General features: G+C 51.3%; 2 protein-coding genes across 5 annotated transcripts in view; both read left to right on the top strand.

Annotated features, from left to right (window-relative positions):
* MRI1 (methylthioribose-1-phosphate isomerase 1) overlaps positions 1-4,474 on the top strand; it is an 8,509-nt gene extending 4,035 nt beyond the window's left edge. Inside the window, exons 3-6 of one of the 4 annotated variants that reach the window (XM_025367927.1) lie at positions 238-326; positions 441-617; positions 718-942; positions 3,700-4,474. In XM_025367927.1, the coding sequence (XP_025223712.1) occupies positions 238-326; positions 441-617; positions 718-942; positions 3,700-3,860 (652 nt within the window). In that variant the 3' untranslated portion in view covers positions 3,861-4,474. Of the gene's footprint in view, positions 1-237; positions 327-440; positions 618-717; positions 1,142-3,699 lie in introns of those variants that run through there. The other 3 variants (XM_025367928.1, XM_025367926.1, XM_025367925.1) reach the window with 3 other exon arrangements.
* A 946-nt stretch (positions 4,475-5,420) lies between these two features.
* On the top strand, positions 5,421-10,402 carry C19H19orf53 (chromosome 19 C19orf53 homolog). Its single transcript, XM_025368153.1, has 3 exons — positions 5,421-6,487; positions 6,565-6,620; positions 9,991-10,402. Exons 1-3 carry the CDS (start codon positions 6,391-6,393, stop codon positions 10,135-10,137), a joined length of 300 nt encoding a protein of 99 aa, XP_025223938.1. The 5' UTR covers positions 5,421-6,390; the 3' UTR covers positions 10,138-10,402.
* The last annotated feature ends 14,653 nt before the right edge of the window (positions 10,403-25,055 follow it).

Consider the following 25,055-nt stretch of genomic DNA (forward strand, 5'->3'; position numbering starts at 1 on the left):
CGGGGGGGGGAAAGGGCCAAAAACCGGGGGGGGGGGCGAGCGGGGGAGCTGACCCCGAGCCACCGCACCCCAGCAGGGGGAAAAAAAAAAGCCCCCGTCAAAAAAAAAAAAAAAAAAAAAAGAAAAAAAAAAGTGATAAATGCTAAGGACAGAGAGCAGGACGCTGGAAGTGTGGGGATTGCTATGCAAAACTGAGAGATGAGAGAACGCTTCACCGAGAAGGTGTCCTTTAAACAGACGTGAAACAGAGGTATGTGAGCATTGGGAAGAGCATACCAGGCAGAGAGAACTGCCACTGCGAAGGCCCCTGGGTGGGACTGTGCTCGGTAAGCCTTGGGCAATCCACGCCCAGTCTAGGAGCCTGCACCCCTAACCAATGGAACCACCTTGTCTGTTTGCCCCTCCCCGGGGCCCTCTCCTGGTGTGCGGGGCCCCTGCAGGTGTGATCCGCTCACTGCACAGCCTGGGCCGCCTGGAGCATGCCTTCTGCACAGAGACCCGGCCCTACAACCAGGGAGCCCGGCTGACAGCCTTTGAGCTGGTCTATGAGCAGATCCCTGCCACCCTTATCGCCGACAGCATGGTGGCTGCTGCCATGGCCCATAGGGGCGTGTCAGGTAAGCAGACAGTAAGTCCTGGGGGGTAAGGCCTGGGGGCGGGGCTCTGGGGCATGGGGCCAGGTAATGACCCCCAACTTCTCATGCACCCCCTCCCCAGCCGTGGTCGTGGGAGCTGACCGCGTGGTTGCCAACGGTGACACAGCCAACAAGGTGGGCACCTACCAGCTGGCCATTGTCGCCAAGCACCACGGCATTCCCTTCTACGTGGCTGCCCCCAGCTCCTCATGTGACCTCCGTCTGGAGACCGGCAAGGAGATCATTATTGAAGAGCGACCAGCCCAGGAGCTGACTGATGTTAATGGGGTCCGGATTGCGGCACCCGGTAAGCCACCCCCTCAGAAAGGCCACACCCCAGCTTCTGGGCACTTCATGGAGGCAGGTGATATGCAGGGCCTTGTCATCCTTCTGGAACATACACAGCTCCTACAAGCCACTTTTTCTTCTTTTTATTTTTTTTCAGATGGAGTCTTGCTCTGTCCCTCAGGCTAGAGTGCAGTGGTGTGATCTCAGCTCACTGCAACCTCCACCTCCTGGGTTCAAGCAATCCTCCTACCTCAGCCTCCTGAGTAGCTGGGACTACAGGTGGGCACCACCACACCCGGTTAATTTTCATATTTTTAGTAGAGATGGGGTTTCAACATGTTGACCAGGCTAGTTATAAACTACTGACCTCAAGCAATCAGTCTGCTTCTGCCTCCCAAAGCGCTAGGACTACAGGTGTGAGCCACCGTGCCTGGCCCAAGCCGCTTCTTCTAACAGTTGCATCCTGGAGGTCAGATCCAACATCAGAATTTACAACTAACCCATTATATGAATGGTCTTGAACGACTGTCTTGCTAATCTCCACTTAGGTTTTCTTAAGAGGAAATAAGAATATCTGCCTGGCCACGTGTTGGTAAAGAAAAACCAAGACGGCCAGGCGAGGTGGCTCACACCTGTAATCCCAGCACTTTGGGAGGCCGAGGCAGGGAGATCGCAAGGTCAGGAGTTCGAGACCAGTCTGGTCAACATAGTGAAACCCCGTCTCTACTAAAAATACAAAAATTAGCTGGGCATGGTGGCATCCGCCTGTGATCCCAGCTACTCAGGAGGCTGAGGCAGGAGACTCACTTGAACCTGAGAGGCGGAGGTTGTGGTAAGCTGAGATTGCGCCACTGCACTCCAGCCTGGGCAACAGAGTGAGACTCTGTCTCAAAAAAAAAAAAAAAGAAAAGAAAAAAAAGAAAAAACAAGATATTTCTAGACTTATTTTTATTTTTATTTGTTTATTTTCATAGAGATAGGGTGTCGCTGTGTTCCCCAGGCTGGTCTCGAACTCCTGACCTCAAGCGATCCTCCTGCCTCAGCCTCCCAAAGCACTGAGATTACAGGCGTGAGCTACCATGCCTTGCTGCAAGACTTTTCTTAACTGCCTATACTTCCTGGCTGTGCAACCATTAGCAAGTTCCCTAAATTCTCTAATTCCCTGAGATCCTCACTGATTCTATCTGTAAAATGGGCTTTGGCTAGAACCTGCTGCATAAACCCAACGGCCATCAGTGAATTAACCCACAGGACGTTTAGATCAATGACTGGCCCTTTAAATATTAGTCCATGCACCCGGATGCAGTGTCTTATGCCTATAATCCCAACACTTTGGGAGGCAGAGGCTGGCAGATCACTTGAGGTCAGCGTTCCAGACCAGCCTAGCCAACAGAGCGACACCACGTCTCTATTAAAAACATACAAAAATTGCCGAATGTGGTGGCTCACGCCTGTAATCCCAGCACTTTGGGAGGCCAAGGCGGGCAGATCACGAGGTCAGCAGATCAAGACCATCCCAGCTAACATGGTGAAACCCCGTCTCTACTAAAAATACAGAAAACTAGCTGGGCGTTGTGGCACGCACCTGTAGTCCCCGCTACTCGGGAGGCTGAGGCAGGAGAATGGTGTGAACCTGGGAGGCGGGGCTTGCAGTGAGACGAGATGGCGCCACTGCACTCCAGCCTAGGCAACAGAGGAAGATTCTGTCTCACAAAAAAAAAAAAAAAAAAAGGCCGGGCACAGTGGCTCACGCCTGTAATCCCAACACTTTGGGAGGCTGAGGTGGGCGGATCACCTGAGGTCAGGGGTTCGAGACCAGCCTGGCCAATGTGGTGAAGCCCCGTCTCTACTAAAAATACAAAAAAACATTGGCCGGGCGAGATGGCAAGAACCTGTAATCCCAACTACCTGGAAGGCTGAGGCAGGAGAATATCTTGAACCTGGGAGACACAGATTGCAGTGAGTTGAGATCATGTCACTGCACTCCAGCCTAGGTGATAACAGCAAAACTCCATCTCAAAAAAAACAAAAAAACAAAAAAACAGCCAGGCATGGTGGTGACGTCTGTGGTCCCAGCTGCTCAGGAGGCTGCGGCAGGAGAATCGCTTGAACCCAGGAGGCAGAGGTTACACTACACTAAGGTGAGATCACACCACTGTACTCCAGCCTGGGTGACAGAACGAGACTCTGTCTCAAAAAACAATAATAATAATTAAAAATAAAACTAAAAAAATAAGTGGGATAGGCCAGGCACGGTGGCTCACACCTATAATCCCAGCACTTTGAGAGGCCGAGGCGGGCAGATCACCTGAGGTCGAGAGTTCGAGACCAGCCTGACCAACATGGACTGACTACTAAAAATAGTGGCCGGGCATAGTGGTGCATGCATGTAATCCCAGCTACTCAAGAGGCTGAGGCAGGAGAATCGCTTGCACCCAGAAGGTGGAGGTTGTGGTGAGCCGAGATTGCGCCAGTGCACTCCAGCCTGGGCAACAAGAGCAAAACTACATCTCACAAAAAATAAAAAAATAAGTGGGATAGATGTGTATAGGACTGTGAATTCTCCTTGGGGAGTGACAGTCTAAGAGCGGTGGTGAATCTAAACTTACTATTGCACACAATGTCCGTGCCTGCATGTACTTTTGAGGTGAGAATCCTTAGGTTCTCAAGGACTCCCTAATACCAAGAACCACTGTGATAGAAACAGGTGACCACAACCTGAGAACTTTCACAGAAGCAAATTCCTGCCTCCTTGCCTCCCCTCTCTCCCCTGCAGGGATTGGAGTTTGGAATCCTGCCTTCGATGTCACCCCCCATGACCTCATCACTGGCGGCATCATCACAGAACTGGGGGTCTTTGCCCCTGAGGAGCTCCGGGCAGCCCTAACCACCACCATCTCTTCCAGGAATGGAACCCTAGATGGACCCCAGATGTAACCAACACAGCTCTCCCTAGCCTGCCTCTCTAGGTTTTCTAATACATTTCTTGAACGGCTACCCAAAAGCTGACCTTCTTGCCCCTGACCACACTTGTTCCTAGTGCAGGGAGCTCAGACAGGGCCTTCCATCTACAGCCCAGCATCTAGAGCCAGGCTGCCCAGATTCAAATCCTGACTCTGCCACTTTTTCCACTATATGATCTTGGGCAAGTCACTTCGCCTCTCTGTGCCTTGGTTTCGTCATTTATAAAATGTGGATAACAGGCTGGGTGTGGTGACTCACGCCTGTAATCCCAGCACTTTGGGAGGCTGAGGCAGGCGGATCATGAGGTCAGGAGATCGAGACCATCCTGGCTAACATGGTGAAACCCCGTCTCTACTAAAAATACAAAAAATTAGCCGGGCGTGGTGGCAGGCGCCTGTAGTCCCAGCTACTCGGGAGGCTGAGGCAGGAGAATGGCGTGAACCCGGGAGGTGGAGTTTGCAGTGAGCCGAGATCGCACCACTGCACTCCAGCCTGGGCCACAGAGAAAAACTCTGTCTAAAAAAAAAAAAAAAAAAAGAAAAGAAAAGAATTAATTAATTAATTAAAAAATAAAAAATAAATGTGGATAACACTAGTACCTCCCTCTTAAGGTCAGAGCTGGAGCTAGGGTGACACTGCCAGGGCAGAATTTTAAGAGGACACCAAAAAAGCTCAGCAACCAAGATAAAAAATATTTTAAAGCAATATTTTGTTTTTGTTTTTTTTTTTTTTTTTGAGACGGAGTATCACTGTGTTGCCCAGGCTGGAGTGTAGTGGCGTGATCTCAGCTCATTGCAACCTCTGCCTCCCTGGTTCAAGAGATGCTCCTGCCTCAGCCTCCTGAGTAGCTGGGATTACAGGCATGCGCCAACATGCCTAGCTAATTTTTTTATTTTTAGTAGAGACATGATTTCACCATGTCGGCCAGGCTGGTCTCGAACTCCTGACCTCGCCCCCCGCCACCTCAGCCTCCCGAAGTGCTGGGACTACAGGCATGAGCCACTGCGCCTGACCGTATAGCAGTATTTTTTAAAAATCAAAATTGGCCGGGCGCGGTGGCTCAAGCCTGTAATCCCAGCACTTTGGGAGGCCGAGATGGGCGGATCACGAGGTCAGGAGATCGAGACCATCCTGGCTAACACGGTGAAACCCCGTCTCTACTAAAAATACAAAAACTAGCCGGGCGAGGTGGCAGGCGCCTGTAATCCCAGCTACTCGGGAGGCTGAGGCCGGAGAATGGCGTGAACCCGGGAGGCGGAGCTTGCAGTGAGCTGAGATCCGGCCACTGCACTCCAGCCTGGGCTACAGAGCGAGACTCCGTCTCAAAAAAAAAAAAAAAAAATCAAAATTAATGCAAAAATTCATGATGAGGCCAGGCTTGGTGGCTCATGCCTGTAATTCCAGCACTTTGGGAGGCCAAGGTGGGAGGATTGCTTAAGCCCAGGTGTTTGAGACCAGTTTGGGTAACATAGCGAGACCTTGTCTCTACAAACAAAATTTTTTTAAAAATGAGCTGGGCATGGTGGCTCACACCTCTAGCCCCAGCTACTCAGGCTGAGGTGGGAGGATGGCTTGAGCCCAGGAGTTCTAAGGATGCAGGGTGCTTTGATTGCACTACTGCACTTCACTCTAGGCAACAGAGTGAGACCCCATCTCTTTGAAAAAAAAGAAAAATCCATGATGAACAAAACAAAAAAGATATTTTTTTGAGACAGGGTCTTGCTCTGTTACCCAGGCTGGAGTATAGTGGCGCCATCTCGGCTGACTGCAACCTCCGCCTCCTGGGTTCAAGCGATTCTCCTGCCTCAGCCTGCCGAGTAGCTGGGATTACAGAGTCCGGCACTATGCCCGGCTAATTTTTGTATTTTTATTAGAGACGGGTTCACCATACTGGTCATAGCTGGTCTCGAACTTCTGACCCCGGGTGATCCGCACACCGCGGCCTCCCAAAGTGCTGGGATTACAAGCATGAGCCACCGAGCCCGGCCTAAATAAAATTTTGAAGAGGCTGGAACCCTGCACTTGTGCCTTGAGCTTACTGACCTCAATACCCTGGTTCCACTCTAATTTTATTTACAGAATTATGCTGCCGGTCTGCAGGATGTAGTTTGACAATTTGATTATTTTGGATATTAAAATATTTTTTAAGTCTTGAAAATATTGTTTACGATTACCAAAGTTTTTGGACCTTCTTAAATTCCGCACCAGAGGTGAGTGCCGCACCCTAAACCTAGTCTGAGTTTTTATGTGTAAAGATCATAAAACGTTGTAAGTTTTCTAAAACACATAAGCACTCAATAAACGTTAGCTTTATCATTGTCACCTTTTTGTTCGTAACGTTTGAAAACTCCGGCTGATCCACTACTATTACGAGATACTGTCTCTTTAACTCTGTGCCACATTGTATCCCGTGAGTTCTTGCGTTTTTCCGCCCCGCTGTATCCCATGGTTCCCTGTGCCTTCCGGCTACTACTGCCACGCCTCTGCCGTTGCGTGCCGGATCATGGCGCAGGGGCAGCGCAAGTTCCAGGCGCACAAGCCCGCAAAGAGCAAGACAGCAGCGGCGGCCTCTGAAAAGAATCGGGGCCCGAGAAAAGGCGGTAAGGAGCGGCCCGGGGACTTGGGGACGAGGTGGACCCGCGGCTTCCAGGCCTCACGTGAGCGCATCTTTCCCCAGGTCGTGTTATCGCTCCCAAGAAGGCGCGGGTCGTGCAGCAGCAAAAGCTCAAGAAGGTGTGCCAGGGCGAGAGATGGATCCCGGAGGGCGGCGAGCAGCGAGGGGTGGAGCCCGGAGGACGGCGAGGGGCGAGGGGTGGAGCCCGGGGGTGGGTGAGGAAAGAGGATGAATCCCGGGGACGAGCTAGGAGCGAGGGATAGAGCCAGGGCCGCGTTAGGAGCGAAGGATGGAGCCCGGGGCGCAGGGGGGCAAGAGGTGGAAGCTGGCGAGGGATAGGGGCTGGGGGACGTGCTAGGGACGAGGGATGAAACCTGGAGGCCTGGCAAGGGAAGGAGCACAGGGATCGGCAAAGGGCAAGGGATGAAACCTGGAGGACTCCCAGCTCTGTGAGCCTTCCTTTTCTTCCTTATGCAAGGGGTGCAGGAACACCACTTACCGTTTCAACAGGGCCTCGTAGAAGCAAGACCTGCGGCGCAAAAAGTGTTCCAATAATGTCAGCCTTTTGCTGTTACTGTTTTCTTTAATGGAACTCAGGAAGGGAGCGAGGTGACATGGGAAGGGAATTGAAAGCCCAGCTTTGTAAACCTCCAAGAACAGCAGAGGGCTCAAAGAAGTGTGAGGTGCGTTGGTTATCGTAATTTTTTTTGAATCAGAATCTCATTGTTGTACAGGCTGGAGTGCAGTGGCCCCATTATAGCTCACTGCAGCCTCAACCTCCTGGACTCAAGCAATCTTTCCGTCTCGGCCTCCCGAGTAGGTAGGATTGCAGGTGCGCGCCAATATGCGGCTAATTTTGTTTTGTATTTTTCGTAGAGACAGGTTTCACTGTGCTGCTCAGGCTGGTCTTGAACTCCTGGCCTCAAGCCATCCTCCTGCCTCTGCCTCCCAAAGTGCTGGGATTACAGGCGTGAGCCACCCTGTGGTGGTTTTTAAGTGTAACATTTATGTGTAGATGGGTGAGGTTGAACTTGTAAAGAAGTTGGAAAGAGATTTAAAACTGGTTGTGGTGGGAGTCAAACCTGGGTTTGAATTGTACTCAAACTGGTTTGAAACCGCCCAGTGATCTTGAGCAAATTGTTTCGTCTCCCCAGAGTGTCGGTTTCCTCAGAACTGGGTACCCAGCGGCCCGCTTACCTCCATGGGGTGGAGAACCTCATACTCAACATGTCCAAAACCAAGTTCCTGATCCTCCCTTCCCATTCTGCCCTTCTCCACCTGTGATCACTTCCTTCCAAATGCCATAGGTCATCCTTGAATCCCTCCTTTCTCTCACATCCCGGTCTCATCCCATCCATTTTGCCCTTAGTTTTTGTTTTGTTTTGTTTTGTTGTTTTGTTTGAGATGGAGTCTAGGTCTGTCGCCCAGGCTGGAGTGCAATGGTGTGATCTTGGCTTAGTGCAACCTCTGCCTCCTGGGTTCAAGCCATTCTCCTGCCTCAGCCTCTCGAGTAACTGGGATTACAGGCATGCACCACCACGCCCGGCTGATTTATTTTTATTTTATTTATGTATTTATTTATTTATTTTGCATTTTTAGTAGAGATGGGGTTCCACCATATTGGCCAGGCTGGTCTTGAACTCCTGACCTCATGATCTGCCCGCCTCGGACTTCCAAAGTGCTGGGATTACAGGCATGAGCCACTGGGCTCGCCCCTATTTTGCCCTTAGAATCAATCCAGAATCCACCTGCCTCCCACCTCCTTGGCCCCTACCTGGTCCCACCCACATCATTTCCCACCTGGACCAGTGCAGCTACCTTCTCTCTTGTCTCCTGGATCCCACCTGGTCCTCTCACAGAAGCCAGAGAGTGCCCATGAGCACCTGAGTCGGCTCCTTCCCTCCTTGGCTCAGAATCCTCCATGGCTTCCACCTCACCCGGGAAAAAGGCCCAGTCCTCACTCAGCCCCAAAGCCCTGCAGAATCTGCCCTCGTCTCCTTCCACCCTCTCTGCTCACTCCCTCTAGCCTTACTGGCCCCTGGCTCCTCCCTCCCGGAGCCCTTCCTGGGCTCCTTGTCCCACCTCAGAACTTTTGCACTGGCTGTTTTGTCTGCCTGGATTCCTCTCCCAATGATCCACACTGCTGCCTTCTTCCAGCTCACTTCAGAGAGTTCTGCCTTGATGGTGACCTGTACCCATCCCTCCTCACTCCTGTTTCCTTTTTGCCATAGCAGCGCTTACCATCCTTTAACAGTGTAACATATCACGCCACTGACGCTTATGTTGTCCCGGTACACGCACTGACTTCCGGCTCCATGACCCCTGCGCCCAGGTACCTGGTTAGCTGTCCCATTGCTGGTGATTGTGGTCATTGGAACTTTTTTTTTTTTTTTTTTTTTTTTTTGAGATGGAGTTTCGCTCTTATCGCCCAGGCTGGAGTTTGGTGCTGCGGTCTGGGCTCACTGCAACCTCTGCCTCCTGGGTTCAAGCAATTCTCCTGCCTCAGCCCCCCGAGTAGCTGGGATTACAGGCGCCTGCCACCACATCTGGGTACTTTCTGTGTTTTAGTAGAGATTGGGTTTCGCCGTGTTGGCCAGCCTGGTCTCAAGCTCGTGACCTCAGGTGATCCACCCGCTGTGGCCTCCCAAGGTACTGGGATTACAGCCACTGCACCCAGCGGGAACTTTTTTTTTTTTCTTTGAGACAGGGTCTCACGCTGGCCCCCAGTCCGCAGTGTAGTGGAACGATCATAGCTCACTGTGGCCTGGACCTCCTGGACTCGACCACCCAAGTAGCTGAGACAACAGGCACGCACCACCACACTGTGCTAATTTTTTATTTTAGTACAGATGCGGTCTCACTATGTTGCCCAGGCTGGTCTCAAGTTCCTGCGCTCAAGTGATCTTCCTGCCTCGGCCTCGAAAAGTGCTGAGATTACAAGCTTGAGCCACCACACCCAGCCCATTGGAACTCATAGCGGCAGGGCAGGGGCAGTCTGGGGAAGGAGACTGAGCCACTAGTTTGGGGTTCACACTGCTGGTTTTGTCCCACGCGTTTGCCTTAACTTGCCAGTTCCCTTGCCCACCCCTCAGATCCTCAGCTTGCTGTCTGCAAAGTAGAGATGACCTGGGGCAGAGGAGGCGCCCACCTAAAGGCTGGGACCAGAGGCTGTGGGCGCGCTGGATCCCATCCGGTTTAGGGACCTGGGCAAGCAGTGCCTCCTGGCTGCAGCAGACTGCTTCCCCATCCATAAAATGGGCATGAGCAGAGGTTTAGAAGTCAAGGTGCAGAGGTGAGGATTTTTGTGTGTCAGTGGAGGCCCCGGAGAATGCAGGACTTAAACCCCAGCCACCAGACCCACAGTCGGGGCAGTTCGAGGGGACAGTTGCGGATCTAACCGCCTGCGAGCTGTAGCCGGGAAGAGGGTGACAGGTCAGGCCCTCTCTCAGCCCCAGGTCACAGTCTGACTGCCCTGCGCTTGTCCCTCAGAACCTGGAAGTCGGGATCCGGAAGAAGATCGAACATGACGTGGTGATGAAAGCCAGCAGCAGCCTGCCCAAGAAGCTGGCCCTGTTGAAGGCCCCGGCCAAGAAGAATGGGGCGGCTGCCGCCACCTCCTCCAAGACACCTTCCTGAGGACGCTGGCCCCAGCGCAGGCCAACACCCCACCCCCTACCTCCATGTGGGATCTTACAAGTGATCCCACAGGCTGCACTGTCAGGAAGAGGACCCCGTCCCCCAGCACTGGGCTTCACCTAGAACTTCAGTGGGGGCCAAGGGTGCTGAGAACCCAGCAGTGACCAGGAAGATACAGTCACCAACTTCATCTGTCCCCATGCCCCTTCCCAGGTCCTGCCTCCACAGGTTTAACCCAGAACAATAAACCTGGCGTTGTCATCCCTCTTACAGTCCTGTGTTCCGGTGAGCAGGCCAGGTGAGCCCACAAGACTCCATGAGTGACGTGGCCCGGCGTGCCCCACCCCACCCCACCATCTTTAGCAGTCACATGCCCAGGGGACAACTGGGCTTCTGCACCCCCGGCCCTGAGCCTGAGAGCCGGGAAAGAGTCTTTTCTCCATTTAACCCCGGGTGACTCCCTCCCTCCTCCTGGCCAGTCCTCAGCCCTGGGGACACAACCAGAGTCAAGCTGGACATCAGTAGGTCAGATGCCACCTCACAGGACCAAGGTGCTGATTAAACCGGAATGCATTTGGAAACCACGTGGTGCTACCGGGATAAAGAGTGCCAACTGGCCGGGCGCGGTGGCTCAAGCCTGTCATGCCAGCACTTTGGGAGGCTGAGACGGGCAGATCACGAGGTCAGGAGATCGAGACCATCCTGGCTAACACAGTGAAACCCTGTCTCTACTTAAAAAAAATTACAAAAAACTAGCCGGGCGAGGTGGCGGGCACCTGTAGTCCCAGCTACTCGGGAGGCTGAGGCAGGAGAATGGCGTAAACCCGGGAGGCGGAGCTTGCAGTAAGCAGAGATCCAGCCACTGCACTCTAGCCTGGGTGACATGAGACTCCGTCTCAAAAAAAAAAAAAAAGTGCCAACTGTAAGGGAGTCAGGACAGCCAGCGGTAGCACTACCTGTGAGCCAGGTCACACTATCGCCCAGGCTGGAGTGTAGTGGCACAATCATAGCTCACTGCAGCCTCCATCTCCCAGGCTCAAGTGATCCTCCCACCTCAGCCTCCCGAGTAGTTGGAACTACAGGCATGCACTACCACGCCCAGCTGATTTATTGCTTTTTGTAGTGGTGGGGTCTTGCTAAGTTGCCCAGGCTGGTCTCAACCTCGTGGCCTCCAGCGATCCTTCTGCCTCGGCCTCCCGGAGTGCTGAGATTACAGGTGTGATCTACCACGCCCCACCAGTTCTCATGCTTTATACATGTCATGTAGCAGGATGCCCTATGTAGGTCCTGCATAACATTCCAGAGTAGAATTAAACCTGTAGGTGGCAGAGTCCCGATCCATGCTCTCAGCTGGCCCTCTGCTACCTGTCACTGTCACAAGAGCAGAATTTACTTCTGCCCATCCTGGGGTTCCTCCACCTCCAAAGTTTGAGTCTGTTGTGCCACACAGTGCCTATGGAATATTCTGGGATCTCTGGTCTGATGACCTTTTCTCCCTCTGCTGGATCCAGGTCAAGGTCATAGCACAGGGAAGATGGGCTGTAGTCAGGGTGATACTGAACTGCTGTCTTTGGGGAGTGGTACCTGTGCATACAGTCAGCTTCTACCCTGAGACGGGGCAGGGTGACTGGTTCCCTACTATCTTACCCTCTCCTGGCCACCTCACCTACCAAGGAGACAGAGGTGCTGGGTCACCAGCAGCTGCCCCCAAACCCCATCCCAAGTGTGTTTTCTGGGTTCCACACAGTGACGGTCAAGACTGACAATGGTTTTTTTTGCTTGTTTTTGTTTGTTTGTTTGTTTTAAGACAGTCTTGCTCTGTGTAGTCCAGGCTGGAGTGCAGTGGCATGATCTTGGCTCACTGCTATCCCCACCTCCCAGACTCAAGCGATCCTCACACCTCAGCCTCCTGAGTAGCTGGGATTATAGGCATGTGCCACCACGCCCAGCTAATTTTTGTATTTTTAGTAGATATGGGGTTTCACCATGTTGGCCAGACTGGTCTCAACTCCTGACCTCAAGTGACCCACCCACCACAGCCTCCCAAAGTGCTGGGATTACAGGCTATTTTTTTATTTAAAGGGAAAAAACAGTTCAGTAGTTCTTCAGTAAATTCATTCTGGAGTTACCATATGACCCAGCAATTCCGCTCCTAGGTGTATTCCCAGAAGAATGGAAGACAGGTGTGTTCACTTGTAGATTTGCATATCCATGTAAATAGCAGCACTACTCACAATAGCTAAAAGATGGACACAGACCAGACCAGGTGCAGTGGCTCACGCCTGTAATCCCAGCACTTTGGGAGCGTGAGGCAGGCAGATCATGAGGTCAGGAGTTCAAGACCTGCCTGACCAACAGGGTGAAACCCCGTCTCTATTAAAAATACAAAAACTAGGCTTGGCATGGTGGTTCACGCCTGTAATCCCAGCACTTTGGGAGGCCTAGGTGGGCGGGTCACCTGAGGTCAGGAGTTCAAGACCAGCCTGACCCACACAGAGAAACCCCATCTCTACTGAAAATACAAAATTAGCTGGACTTGGTGGTGCATGCCGGTAATCCCAGCTACTTGGGAAGGCTGAGGCAGGAGAATCGCTTGAACCTGGGAGGTGGAGGTTGTGGTGAGCCAAGATTGCACCATTGCACTCCAGCGTGGGCAACAAGAGCAAAACTCCGTCTCAAAAAAGAAATACAAAAATTAGCCAGGCGTGGTGGTACATACCTGTAATACCAGCTACTCAGGAGGCTGAGGCAGGAGAATCACTTGAACCCAGGAGGCCGAGGTTGCAGTGAGCGGAAAACGTGCCATTGCACTCCAGCCTGAGTGATAGAGTGAGACTCTATCTCCAAAAAAAAAAAAAAAAAAAAGTGGACATAGCCCACATGTCCATCTCCAGATGAAGGGATCAACTGAGGTCTACCCTTCAATAGAAGAGTCACCCTTAGGGAGGAAGGCCAAGTGCAGTGACTCACACCTGTCATCCTAACTACTTAGGAGGCTGAGGCAGGAGGATCACTTGAGCCTGGGAGTTGAAGGCTACAGTGAGCTATGATCTCACCACTCTACTCCAGCCTGAGTGACAAAGCCAGATCCCGAGTCTTAAAAAGGGATGAAGCACAGATACAGAAAACTACAAGAATGAGCCTGAAAATAAACTAAGTGAACAAAGCCAGACAAAAAAAAAAAAAAGGCTATATTTTGAATCATCCCACTTACATGAAATGTCCCAAACAGGCAAATCCATGGGAGGAGAAAGCAGATGAGTGATTGCCAGGGGCTGAGGGAGCGGGAATGGGGTTTCTTTTCAGGGGGGATGAAAATGTCCTGGGGTCAGAAGTGACTGTACAACATTGTGATTATACTGAACTGTACACTTTAAAATGGTGCATTAGGCCGGGCGTGGCGGCTCACGCCTGAAACCCCAGCACTTTGCGGGGCCAAGGCCAGTGGATCACTTGAGTCCAGGAGTTTGAGACCAGCATGGTCAATATGGCAAAACCCCAGTTCTACTAAAAATACAAAAATTAGCCAGGCATGGTGGTGGGTGCCTGTAATCCCAGCCACTTAGGAGGCTGAGGCAGGAGAATCACTTGAACCTGGGAGGCGAAGGTTGCAGTGAGCCAAGATGGTGCCACTGCATACCAGCCTGGGCGACAGAGTGAGACATGGTCTCAAAAAATAATTAAAATGGTGAATTTTACCACCACCACCCCGCCCCACCCAAACATGCAGAGAGAAATTCCATTAAAAAGTCTTCACTTAGCATCTTGAAAAAGCAGGAATTGCGGCAGTGGAAGCAGCATCAGATGGAAAGACTGAGTAGTCTGGCATTTCCCAAGCTGCCAGGAAGGCCCCGCCCTCATTGTTTCTGGCGGGGCAGGGAGGGGCTGGAGGATGAATGAGGCCCAGATCCCAGGCTGAGGGTATAAGGGTAGCTCTTTCCTTTCTGGGCTTCCCTTTCACAGCCAATCCCCGGCCTCTGTTTAGGGCCAGGGATTGGCTGTGCCAGCTCCCAGGGCACGCATCCTTGAGCCCCACCCAGGGAACCTGGTTTCTCTGGCCGTCTGCCCACCTAAGGCACTAACTGACTTCTGCCCTTGGTTTTGTTATATTTTTTTTTTTTTTTGAGATGGATTCTCCCTCTGTCACCCAGACTGGAGTGCAGTGGCGCGATCTGGGCTCACTACAACCTCCGCCTCCAGGTTCAAGCAATTCTGCCTCAGCAATCCCGAGTAGCTGGGACTATAGGCACCCACCACCACACCCAGCTAATTTTTTTTTTAGCAGAGATGTGGTTTCACCGTATTAGCCAGGCTGGTCTCGAACTCCTGACCTCTGGTGATCCATCCATCTTGGCCTCCCAAAGTGCTGGGATTACAGGTGTGAGCCACTGTGCCTGGCCTGTGTTTTGCTGCTGTTGTTGTTTGTTTTGTTTTGTTTTTGAGATGGGGTCTCACTGTGTTGTCCAGGCTGGTCTCAAACACTTCTACCTCAAGCAATCTTCCTGCCTTGGCCTCCCAAAGTGCTGGGATTACAGGCATGAGCCACCAACAACACCCAGCTGACTTAAGGCCTTTCAGGTGGGGCCACCTGGCTCATTCAGTTTTTTTTTTTTTTTTTTTCAGAGCAGAATAAAAAAGTTTATTAAAAAGCTTTAAAACAATAAGGAAAGAAGGAAAGTATAACTTGGAAGAGGGCCAGATGGGTAACTTGAGAAATGAAGTTCTCCTCATTCAGTATTTATTGTGATTACTTTTATTTTTTTTTCAGAAACAGCATCTTGGTGTGTCGTGACTACAGTGGTGTGATCATAAGTCACCGCAAACTCAAACTCCTAGACTCAAGTGATCCTCCCACCTCAGCCTCCCAAGTAATTGGAACCACAGGCATGCACCACCACGCCCAGCTAATTTTTTTATTTTCCATAGAGACAGGGTTTCCCTATGTTCCCCAGACCGATTTTGGCCTGAAGCCATCCTCCCACTTCAGCTCCCCAAACTGCTGGGATTATAGATATGAGCCACCACACCCAGCTATTGTGACTACTTCATACCAACCTCTATTCTAGGCAGAACTAAGAACTGACATTCAGGCCGGGCGTGATGGTTCACGCCTGTAATCCCAGCACTTTGGGAGGCTGAGGCAGGTTGGTCACTTGAAGTCAGGACTTCAAGACCAGCCTGGCCAACGTGATGAAACCCTGTCTCTACTAAAAATACAAAAATTGGCTGGCGTTGTGGCATGCACCTGTAATCCCAGCTACTCAGGAGGCTGAGGCAGGAGAATCGCTTGAACCCAGGAGGCGGAGGTGGCAGTGAGCTGAGATGGTGCCACTGCACTCCACCTGGGTGGCAAAGCGAGACTCTGTCTCAAAAAACAAAACAAAAAACACCTGACATTCTAGTAACAACAGATAAAAGGGACACCACCAAGTTTGTATCCCCTTTCTATCCAGGCCACCGTCCTCCTTGCCTTTGCGCCCACAGTTCCTTCCCCCCGAGACGTCACCTCAGAGAAGCCTTCCTTGTCCCCTGCCCCCAGAAGTGGCCTGTTTGTCGTCTTAGCCAGGGTCACTTTCTGCGACTTTCCTCTGTTTCTACCTTGCTTCTCAAGGGCCCCGACTCTGTTCAGAGCTGTATCTCAAGCACCTAGAACAGCTCACAATAGGCACTCGATGAGCAGGTGTTTATTGAATGAAGGAACGGTTCCTTCTAAAACCTTTTGTTTCAGTGAATGAGTTATGATTATTCAATGGTTCATTCAGCCTGTTAGCTATAAACACCGCACCCTTCCGGAATACCTGATTCATATCATTGTCTTTGAACTATTTTACAACTCTCTAACTTGTGAGAACTGCTAGCAATACAAAATAGGTCTTATCTACAGACATGCAAATGTCACATCCTGTCCAGCCTAGAGGTTCAGTTGACAGCCCTTATTCCCCTGTGGAAAACCCAGTTTGCCTCCATTCACACCTTTGTGTGAATAGCCTGATTGGCAAAGTGTCTTTCTCAAGGTCAGGCACCTTGGCTCGCGGCTGCAATCCCAGCACCTTGTGTGTGTTTGTGTGTGGATTTTGTTGTTGTTGCTGTTTAAGATAGTCTCCCTCTGTCACCGATGCTGGAGTGCAATGGCATGATCTCTACTCAGTGCAACCTCCCCCTCCCGGGTTCAGGCGATTTTCCCGCCTCAGCCTCCCGAGTAGCTGGGACTACAGGCGCACGCCACCACACCCGCCTAATTTTTGTATTTTTAGTAGAGACGAGGCTTCACCATGTTGCCCAGGCTGGTCTCAAACTCCTGACCTCAAGTAATCTGCCTACCTTGGCTTCTCAAAGTGCTGGGATTACAGGTGTGAGCCACTGCGCCCGGCCTAATCCCAGCACTTTGGGAGGCTGAGGTGGGTGGATCACTTGAGGCCAGAAGTTCAAGACCAGTCTGGGTAACACAGCAAGACCTTATCTCTGCAAAACATTTTAAAAAATTAGCTGGGTGTGGTGGGGCATGCCTGGAGTTCCAGCTACGCTGGAGACTGAATTGGGAGGATCACTTGAGCATAGGAAGTTGAGGCTGCAGTGAGCCAAGATCGCACCACTGCTCTCCAGCTTGGGTAATGCAACGAGGCCCCATCTCAAAAAAAAAAAAAAAAAAAAGTATATTTTTCAGACTTGAACATAACATCTGCCTGTTCCCCACATCAGTGAAATTAAGACAAAAACAAGGCTAGGTGCAGTGGCTCACACCTGTAATCCCAGCACTTTGGGAAGCCAAGGCAGGCAGATCACCTGAGGCCAGGAGTTCGAGACCAACCTGGCCAACACGGTGAAACCCTGTCTCTACTAAAAATAAATAAATTATCCGGGCATGGTGGCACGCTCCTATAGTCCCAGCTACTCAAGAGACTGAGGCAGGAGAATTGCTTGAACCCGGGAGACGAAAGTTGCAATGAGTCAAGATCGCTGCACTGCACTCCAGCCTGGGCGACAGAGCAAGCTCTGTCTCAAAAAAAAAAAAAAAAGAAGAAGAAGAAGAAGAAGAAACAAAAAAAACACAAAAAGAAGAAACAAAGTAAAAAACATTTCTGACCTGGTGAACAGGAAGAAATAAACATTTTAGCACCCATTCATCTTTATATGTTAAGGGAGTGGTGATTTCACCGTCTTTGAAAAATTAGCTTCTTGGAATCAGAAAGGCAAGGGCCAGGACGGGGTGGGCTCTGGGTGCCATCTGGCACCGGAGTTGGACACCAGGAGGCGCCTCTAACCAGGGCTAAGCCCACCCGCAGGCTGGTGGCGTCCCGACCAGCCCAGGAATCCTGCAATTTGGCTCCCTTTGTGCCTCTGACGCCAGCCCCTTCGAGAAGGACCCCAGGGGCAAGGAAGGGCTTTCAGGCGCTGCAGGTATGGGGTCTGAAATGTCCACTCACCCATTCTCCCTTCACCTCTCCCCTGGGGCCTCCCCAAACAGCCTCATTTTCCCCTTCACTTTCCTGGGTGACCTTTCCCTCCTGCACTCCCCCAAGCCCTCATGAGTGCTGGAGCCAGGAGCCCTAGACTCCGGAAGAACCCACACCTTGAGTTCTTTGCCAGGTTCTGCCACTTTTTGGCTGTATGAGCTTTAAGTCCCTTCACCTTTCTGAGCCTCAGCCTGGGGCGGTGGCTTACGCCTGTAATCGCAGCACTTTGGGAGGCTGAGGCCGGCATATCACTTGAGGTCAGGAGTTCAACACTAGCCTTGCCAACATGAAGAAACCTCGTCTCTACCAAAAGTACAAAAATTAGCCAGGCGTGGTGGCGGGCGCCTGTAGTCCCAGCTACTCAGGAAGCTGAGGCAGGAGAACCTGGGAGGCGAAGATTGTAGTGAGCCAAGATCACATCACTGCACCCCAGCCTGGGCGACAGAGTGAGACTCTGTCTCAAAAAAAAAAAAAAATTAAAACCTTTCTGAGCCTCAGTTTCTCTATTACATTGGGGATTCCCCCACTCCCCCTCAGTGTGAATTCAGGAGCCTAAGGATAAGGGACATACCAGTTTTTTTTATTTTGTTTTTATGTTTTGTTTTGTTTTGTTTTTGAGATGGAGTCTCGCTAGTCGCCGAGGCTGGAGTGCAGTGGCGCGATCTTGGCTCACTGCAAGCTCTGCCTCCCGGGTTCACGCCATTCTCCTGCCTCAGCCTCCCGAGCAGCTGGGACCACAGGCGCCCACCACTACACCTGGCTAATTTTTTTGTATTTTTTAGTAGAGATGGGGTTTCACCGTGTTCGCCAGGATGGTCTCCAGCTCCTGACCTCATGATCCACCCGCCTCGGCCTCCCAAAGTGGTGGGATTACAGGCGTGAGTCACCGCACCCGGCAGGACATAGCAATGTGACTAGGAGCTGCGCTTGTGTGCTGGGGGCAGGGCGGGTGGGAACCCGAGTCCTGCCATCCCCCGTCCTCTCTGTCCCTCCCTAGCTCCCCTCTCCCAGGGACAGGGGGGTCGTTAAATGTGGCTTTTCAAGACAGTTATGGGCCGGGCGTTGTGGCCCACGCCTGTAATCCCAGCACTTTGGCAGGCCGAGGTGGGTGGATCACCTGAGGTCAGGAGTTCAAGACCAGCCTGGCCAATATGGTGACACCCCCGTCTCTACTAAAAATACAAAAATTAGCCAGGCGTGGTGGTGGGCACCTGTAGTCCCAACTACTCAGGAGGCTGAGGCAGGAGAATCACTTGAACCTGGGAGGTGGAGGTTGCAGTGAGCCGAGACTGCACCATTGCACTCCAGCCTGGGCAATAAGAGCGAAACTCTGTCTCAAAAAAAAAAAAAAAAAAAAAAAAAGGATACAGTTATTCTTGCCTAAGCCTTTCTCTCCTGCCTCCACCTTCCCCCACCTCGACCTGGCACACCCACTTCTCCTGGCAGGGACCTGACACTTTGCCCATGAACTTCTGTTTCAAAAAGAAAGAAAAGAAATGCAAGAAGGAAATCTTGCCAGCTGGGCATGCCGCAGGGGCTGCGTCGTCACGACCGGGAAGCAAGCGAAGCTTACCCAGCGGGTTTCCTGCCTGAGTCAACGGGGGCTTGGGGTGCTGCAGGGGGCTGGCAGAAGGGAGGGACCCTCAGAAAGCTGGGGTGGAGACATCCACAGAGCTGGGGGTCCTTGTCTCCGCCTTCATCCGAGCCCCCGGGGTAGCCCCATCTCCCACAGGTTGAGAGCACACGTGGTTTGGGGTCAGGAGCTGTACATGCCTAGACAGTGAGCTCACGCTGGGCGCGGGCAGGATCAATGTGGCTTCCATTTCCCTAAAGCCCAAGCTTGCTGGCTTTACTGAGAAGGAAGGACGCAAGTGGTTGGAACTACCCCCATCAAACTCCTTTTTTTCCCTTTATTTATTTATTTATTTTTTTTGAGACAGGGTCTTGCTATATTGTCCAGGCTGGTCTTGAACTCCGAGGCATAAGCGATCCTACCTCCTCTGCCTTTCAGGTAGATGGGACTGGCTGGGGACAGTGCCTCACACCTGTAATCCCAGCACTTTGGGATGCCAAGGTGGAAGGATCCATCGCTTGAGCCCAGGAGCTCAAGATCAGCCTGGCCAACATAGTGAGACCCCATCTCTTCTAAAAAAAATTGTTTTAAAAAATTAGCCAGGCATAGTGCCACACGCCTGTATTCTCAGCTACTCATGAGGCTGAGGCGGGTGGACCGCTTGCGTCCGGGAGGTTGAAACTACAGCGAGTCGTGATCACACTATTGCAATTCAAGCCAGACAAAAGAGTGAGACCCTGTCTCAAAACAAAACAAAACCAAAAAGAAGGCCAGGCGTGGTGGCTCACGCCTGTAAGTCCAGCACTTTGGGAGGCCAAGGTGGGCGAATCACAAGGTCAGGAGATCCAGACCATCCTGGCTAACACGGTGAAACCCCATCTCTACTAAAAATACAAAAAATTAGCTGGATGTCGTGGCAGGCGCCTATAGTCCCAGCTACTCGGGAGGCTGAGGCAGGAGAATGGCGTGAACCCGGGAGGCGGAGCTTGCAGTGAGCCAAGATCGAGCCACTGCACTTCAGTCTGGGCAACACAGTGAGACTCTGTCTCAAAAAAAAGAAAAAAAGAAAAAAAAAAAAAAACCACATAGATGGAACTATAGGCACGCACCATCATGCCCAGTTCTCCCTTTCTAAAAATTGCTAGGAAGTGGAGGCAGGCAATAAACCTGGAGATTTCATCCTGAGGACAGCTCCAACCTCCCACATTGTCCCAGGACCACTGGGTGGCCTTTGGGCAGCTTTCCAACCCCTTTTGACCTCATTTCCCTCGCTTGTAAAATCAGAGGAGGTGAATAGAATATTCTTGCTTTCCAAATAATGTGCAGACCCTACCCTTTCCAGCTGTGGACCTTGAGCAAGGCGCATGACCATTCCATGCCTTAGTCTTCTCACCTGAGACCATGCCTTAGTCTTCTCACCTGAGAGACGGGCTTGATGTTAAATATGAGAGGCCTGGCGCAGTGGCTCACACCTGTAATCTCAGCACTTTGGGAGGCAGAGGTGGGTGGATCACCTGATGTCAGGAGTTGGAAACCAGCCTGGCCAACATGGTGAAACTCTGTCTCTACTAAAAATAAAAAAATTAGCCGAGTGTGGCCTGTGATCCCAGCTCTCAGGAGGCTAAGGCAGGAGAACAGCTTAAACCCGGGAGGCAGAGGCTGTAGTGAACCGAGAACGCTCCACTACACTCCAGCCTGAGCAACAGAGCGAGACTCTCTCTCCCTCTCTCTCTCTCTATATATACACACACACACACACACACACACACGTATATATATATTAGTATCTGTTGTTAGAGAATTAAATGAGACATTCTCACCCTCTGATACCCCATTCTCTGTTCCCCCTAAAGTCTACCCACTGGCCTAGAGTGACTTCTCTGATTCAGCATTGCAGGACATACACTGGAGCCCTTTCAAGGCTAGACTTAGCTGACATAGCCACATATCAGACGCTGAAGAGGGCTGCTGGGAAAAGCCAGCCCCGAGGTCCTGTTTGCAAGGGGAGCACCAGAAAGAGATGCTTTTCATTTTTGTTTTTTCTTGAGACAGGGTCTGGCTCTGTCGCCCAGACTGGAGTGCAGTGGTGAAATCATGGTTCATTGCAGCCTCAACCTTCTGGGCTCAAGCAATCCTCCCACGCAGCTTCCTGAGTAGCTGGGACTACAGATGCGCACTACCACACCCGGTTAATAAAAAAAAAATAAAAATAAAAAAATAAAATTTAGGCCAGGCACAGTGGCTCACACCTGTAATCTCAGCACTTTGGGAGGCCGAGTCAGGAGTTTGAGACCAGCCTGGCTAACATGGTGAAACCTCGTCTCTAGTAAAAATACAAAAATTAGCTGGGTTTGGTGGCACTCGCCTGTAGTCCCAGTTACTCGGGAGGCTGAGGCAGGAGAATTGCTTGACCCCGGGAGGTGGAGCTTGCAGTGAGCTGAGATCTCACCACTGCACTCCAGCCTGGGCAACAGAGCAAGACTCCATTTCAAAATAAATAAATAGGCTGGGTGCAGTGGCTCACGCCTGTAATCCCAGCACTTTGGGAGGCCAAGGTGGGCGGATCATAAGGTCAGGAGTTCGAGACTACCCTGGCTAACACAGTGAAACCCCGTTTCTACTAAAAATACAAAAAAATGGCCGGGCGCAGTGGCTCAAGCCTGTAATCCCAGCACTTTGGGAGGCCAAGAGGGGCGGATCACGAGGTCAGGAGATCGAGACCATCCTGGCTAACCCAGTGAAACCCCGTCTCTACTAAAAAAAAAAAAATACAAAAAACTAGCCGGGCGAGATGGCGGGCGCCTGTAGCCCCAGCTACTCGGGAGGCTGAGGCAGGAGAATGGCGTGAACCCGGGAGGCGGAGCTTGCGGTGAGCTGAGATGTGGCCACTGCACTCCAGCCTGGGCGACAGAGCGAGACTCCGTCTCAAAAAAAAAAAAATACAAAAAAATTAGCCGGGTGTGGTGGTACACGCCTGTAACCCCAGCTACTCGGGAAGCTGAAGCAGGAGAATCACTTAAACCCGGGAGGCAGAGGTTGCAGTGAGCCGAGATCACACCACTGCACTCCAGCCTGGGCTACACAGTAAGACTCTACCTCAAAGAATAAATAGATAAATACAATAAATAAATAAATAAATAAACATTTAAAAAAATGCTTAGAAATTGGGGGGGGGGGTCTTGCTGTATTGCCCAGCCTGGTCTTGAACTCCTGGACTCAAGCAATCCTCCCACTTCAGCTTCCCCAAGTGCTGGGATTACAGGCGTGACCCACTGCACCTGGCCATCCTTTGCTTGAACTCCTCCCTGTGTGTCCTCTGACCCCAGTTACTCCTTCCCCATAGGTCTATTATTGCCCCAAATCCTTTGCAAGGAGATACCCCAGTAAGTCTAGGGCTCCAAAGCAGCCCCCAGTTGACTTCCACTAGTCCAGCTCCTACTGCTGGGTGACCTCAAGCAAGTGGCTCAGCCTCTCCAAGCCTCAGTTTCCTCCTCTAAGAAAAGGAAGTGACAATCCCCACTTTGCAACACTGAGGGCTTACACGTCAGCGTATATCTCCATAGCTGCGGGCATTGCATGAGCACTCAGCACGTTACTATTATTGCTGTTTCTGTTGCTGTCACTGTGGCAGGCTGTGGTTTCTCAAGACGGGCACTGTCTAACAGAAATACAACTCAAGCCGGATGTGGTGGCTCACGCCTGTAATCCTAGCAATTTGGGAGGCCGAGGCGGGAGGATTGCTTGAGCTCAGGAATTCAAGACCACGGGCAACATAACAAGACTTCTTCTCTATTAAAATTCAGAAAAAATTGGCCAGGCGTGCTGTCTCACACCTGTAATCCTCACACTTTGGGAGGCAGAAGCAGGCGAATCACCTGAGGTCGGGAGTTCAAGACCAGCCTGATCAACATGGAGAAACCCCGTCTCTACTAAAAATAAAAAAATTAGAAGGACATGGCAGCAGGCGCCTGTAATCCCAGCTACTCCGGAGGCTGAGGCAGGAGAATCGCTTGAACCCGGGATATGGAGGCTGCGGTGAGCCAAGATCACGCCATTGCACTCCAGCCTGGGCAACAAAAGTGAAACTCCACCTCAAAAAAAAAAAAAAAAAAAAAAAACCAGGGATGGTGGCTCACACCTGTAATCCCAGGACTTTGGAAAGCTGAGGCAGGCAGATCACTTGAGGTCAGGAGTTCGAGACCAGCCTGGCCAACATGGTAAAATCCCATCTCTATTAAAAATGCAAAAATTAGCTGGGTGTGGTGGCACACACCTACAGTCCCAGCTACTTGGGAGGCTGAGACAGGAGACTTGCTTGAACCCAAGACGTAGAGGTTGCAATGAGCCGAGATCGTGTCACTGCACCCTAGCCTGGTGACAGAGCGAGACTCTGTCTCAAAAAAAAAAAAAAAAAGAAATACAACTCGAGACACATGTATACTTTTATTTAGTTAGTTATTTTTGAGATAGCATCTCACTGTGTTACCCAGCCTGGTCACGAACTCCTGGGCTCAAGTACTGCTCCCCCCTCAGCCTCCCAAAGTGCTAGGTTTACAGGCACCAACCACTGTGCCCTGTCACGTTACTTTATTTTATTTTACTTTATTTTGTTTATTATTATTTTTTGAGATGGAGTCTCACTCTTTCGCCCAGGCTGGAGTACAGTGGTGTGATCTCGGCTCACTGCAAGGTCCGCCTCCCAGGTTCAAGCGATTCTCCTCCCTCAGCCTTCCAAGTAGCTGGGATTACAGGCGCGAACCACCATGCCTGGCTAATTTTTTGTATTTTTAGTAGAGACAGGTTTCACCATGTTGGCCAAGCTGGTCTTAAACTCGTGACCTCAGAAAATCTGCCCGTCTTGGCCTTCCAAAGTGCTGGGATTACAGCCCAAAGCCACTGTGCCCAGCTTACATATGTAATTTAAATGTCCTGATACTATGTAAAAGGAAATGTATGAAATCAATTTTAATAATGTATTAAACCAAATTTGTCTAAAATATAATTCCAACACGTTAGTAACACTAAACATTTGTTTTCTTTTGTTCTTTTTTTTTTTTTTTCTTTTTTTTTTGAAGCAGAGTCTCAGTCTGTTGCCCAGGCTGGAGTGCCGTGGTGCAATCCTGGCTCACTGCAAACTCTGCCTCCCGGGTTCAAGTGATTCTCCTGTCTCAGCCTCCCAAGCAGCTGGGATTACAGGCGCCCGCCACCACGCCCGGCTAATTTTTGTTGTTTTGTTTTTTGAGACGGAGTCTTGCTGTATTCCCAGGCTGGAGTGCAGTGGCCGGATCTCAGCTCACTGCAAGCTCTGCCTCCCGGGTTCATGCCATTCTCCTGCCTCAGCCTCCCAAGTAGCTGGGACTACAGGCGCCCACCCCCACGCCTGACTAATTTTTTTGTATTTTTAGTAAAGATGGGGTTTCACCGTGTTAGCCAGGATGGTCTCAATCTCCTGATATCATGATCCGCCCGCCTTGGCCTCCCAAAGTGTTGGGATTACAGGCGTGAGCCACTGTGCCAGGCCCTAATTTTTGTATTTTTGGTAGAGATGGGGTTTCACCATGCTGGCCAGGCTGGTCTTAAACTCCAGACCTGAGGTGATCCACCTGCCTCAGCCTTTGAAAGTGCTGGGATTGGCCGGGCGCGGTGGCTCAAGCCTGTAATCCCAGCACTTTGGGAGGCCGAGACGGGCGGATCACAAGGTCAGGAGATCGAGACCATCCTGGCTAACACGGCGAAACCCCGTCTCTACTAAAAACACAAAAAATTAGCCGGGCGAGGTGGCGGCGCCTGTGGTCCCAGCTACTCGGGAGGCTGAGGCAGGAGAATAGCAGGAACCCGGGAGGCGGAGCTTGCAGTGAGCTGAGATCTGGCCACTGCACTCCAGCCTGGGC

Source organism: Theropithecus gelada, chromosome 19, assembly GCF_003255815.1.
Source record: "Theropithecus gelada isolate Dixy chromosome 19, Tgel_1.0, whole genome shotgun sequence".
Lineage (NCBI taxonomy): Eukaryota > Metazoa > Chordata > Mammalia > Primates > Cercopithecidae > Theropithecus > Theropithecus gelada.

Bases quoted from the DNA above. Each gene is read 5' to 3' on its own strand.
- C19H19orf53 (XM_025368153.1), top strand. From the start codon at position 6,391: ATGGCGCAGGGGCAGCGCAAGTTCCAGGCGCACAAGCCCGCAAAGAGC. The intron at 6,488-6,564 runs GTAAGGAGCGGC...ATCTTTCCCCAG, and splicing joins TCGGGGCCCGAGAAAAGGCG to GTCGTGTTATCGCTCCCAAG. The intron at 6,621-9,990 runs GTGTGCCAGGGC...CTTGTCCCTCAG, and splicing joins AGCAGCAAAAGCTCAAGAAG to AACCTGGAAGTCGGGATCCG.